General features: G+C 40.8%; 1 protein-coding gene across 1 annotated transcript; it reads right to left on the bottom strand.

The window, feature by feature from the left end:
* On the bottom strand, positions 1-629 carry LOC307244546 (gamma-crystallin M3-like; the record flags this gene model as incomplete). The annotated part of the gene is made up of 2 exons (XM_080019763.1): positions 1-276; positions 375-629. The coding sequence occupies 2 exons, from the start codon at positions 627-629 to the stop codon at positions 1-3; spliced, it is 531 nt and encodes a 176-aa protein (XP_079875889.1).
* Positions 630-1,928: the final 1,299 nt, after the last annotated feature.

Raw genomic sequence — 1,928 nt, 5'->3', positions numbered from 1 at the left:
TTAGCACATGTCAGTGATACGCCTCATGCTCATGAACCTGGTGCCACTCATGCCCATCTCCCTGAAGCTCCTGTACTCTCCAGGCCTCATGTACATCATCCTGCCTCTGTACTGGGGCTGCTCGTACATCAGCCAGTGGCCGTCCATCACGTGGCAGGACTGGCAGTCGTTCATGCGGTAACGCTCCATGATGTTCTCGCAGTCGTCCATCAGCTCATTCATCTGACCACCGAAGTTCTCCCTCTCGTAGATCTTCATCCTGAACTGGCCTCTGTGCTGTAAAGGAAAAATGGGCAGATAGATGTCCATTGTAAATAATGTTGGAGGAGATACTGTAGATACACAAAAGCTATTTCAAAGAGTACATTTCCTACCATGGGGATCAAACGGCAAGACCTGATGCACTCCCTCATGCCCATCATGCTCATGTAGTCGGAGTACTCGCCCCTCCTCATGAAGTACTGGTTTCCTATGTAGTTGGGGCGGTCATAGACCATGAAGCAGCCGCTCTCCACCCTGCAGGAGTGGCACCTGCTCAGGTAGGAGATGAGCTCAGGACAGTCACTGCTGGTCTCATAGGAACGACCCTGGAAGTTCCTTTCCTCGTAGAAGATAATCTGAGAACACATAGGCGTATAAGCGTCATTTTTGGAGGTCTCAGAGAGAACTGAGAACCATGACATTTCATTTACAAAGTGAAACTAATTCGTGATTGTTTTCTGGAACCATTAATAATTTCACTCCTTTACCCACCTTGCCCATGGTTGTTATTATTTGGCTTTTACTCTGGATTGAGTTGATGATATTCTGTTTTAACTGTGACTTTTATACTTGCTCAAAGCCCCAGAGTATGTAGGGCTGCTATTGTGCAAAGCCCTGACCCAGCAGCACGGCATAGAGGCCTACTGAGCACTGTGGATGTTAAAGGGTTATTATCTAGCACTGTATACATCTCCGTTTCAAATACATTTGTCCATACTGCAGTGTTTTTGAACATAAAGAAGTAAACAGAAACTTCCAAACCTGCAATACACAGCACATGACAAAAAACATTGTTAACCAATACATTCTGAAGAATATTTCACTTCATAAAATATATGGAAACCATGCTGCCTTACGATCTGATTTCTTTATAAATACTTTACAGAAAAGTAAAACTATAGACAAAGTGTGCTGATTAGAAAAATAATAATAATTGTCAACAATGATTCACGCATGTGAGAAATGTATTTCTCACATTGGTATTCATAATTTATTTTAAGGCTTTCCTCAAAATAAGCTCTCATGAGATGGTGCAGTTAATGAGCCCCACCACGACATTCAAATCTATGGAATGATCTAGCAATGCCATGGGGTCCATGACTGAAACATATGAAAAAATAAACACTTGTACCACAAATTTATATATTTTCCTCGGCTCAGTTAAATGCTGAAGTAAACAGTGGATGTATTAAAAACAGTACGTTTTAGTTTAAAAGTTTAAATTTTGGGATACTGGTTTTGTTTTTTCTTTCTCGCTTTTTCATCTATTAAATTTAAGGTTGGGCGAGAATATGGATGTACTATAGGGTCAAACTTAACCTATAAGCTAAGACCTTTCCAAAAACGTGTTTGGTTAGTTCTACGACAAGATAAAAAATAACACGATTCACGGGACACGATTCATGGGACACGATTCAACAGATCAATTTTTGCGACTATGAGCACGAAAAAGCGTGACACTGGGTTGAATTACAGTATAAGTTTCTCATTTCCAAAAGTGTTCTTTTTTCAAATGTGTAATAGTAAGGCGTTGCAATTGTAGTTAAGCATACACTCCATTTAAGCACTGTGAGAAGTTGCAACAGAGTGTTCACCTTCTCAACAGTAAAGCGTCCAGTGAGGTTGTGCTATGAACAGTTATAAATGATGGGAACCTGTGCTTCTGT

The sequence above is a fragment of the Zeus faber genome, assembly GCF_960531495.2.
Source record: "Zeus faber genome assembly, chromosome: 18".
Lineage (NCBI taxonomy): Eukaryota > Metazoa > Chordata > Actinopteri > Zeiformes > Zeidae > Zeus > Zeus faber.
This window is presented reverse-complemented; position numbering and strand designations above follow the sequence as displayed.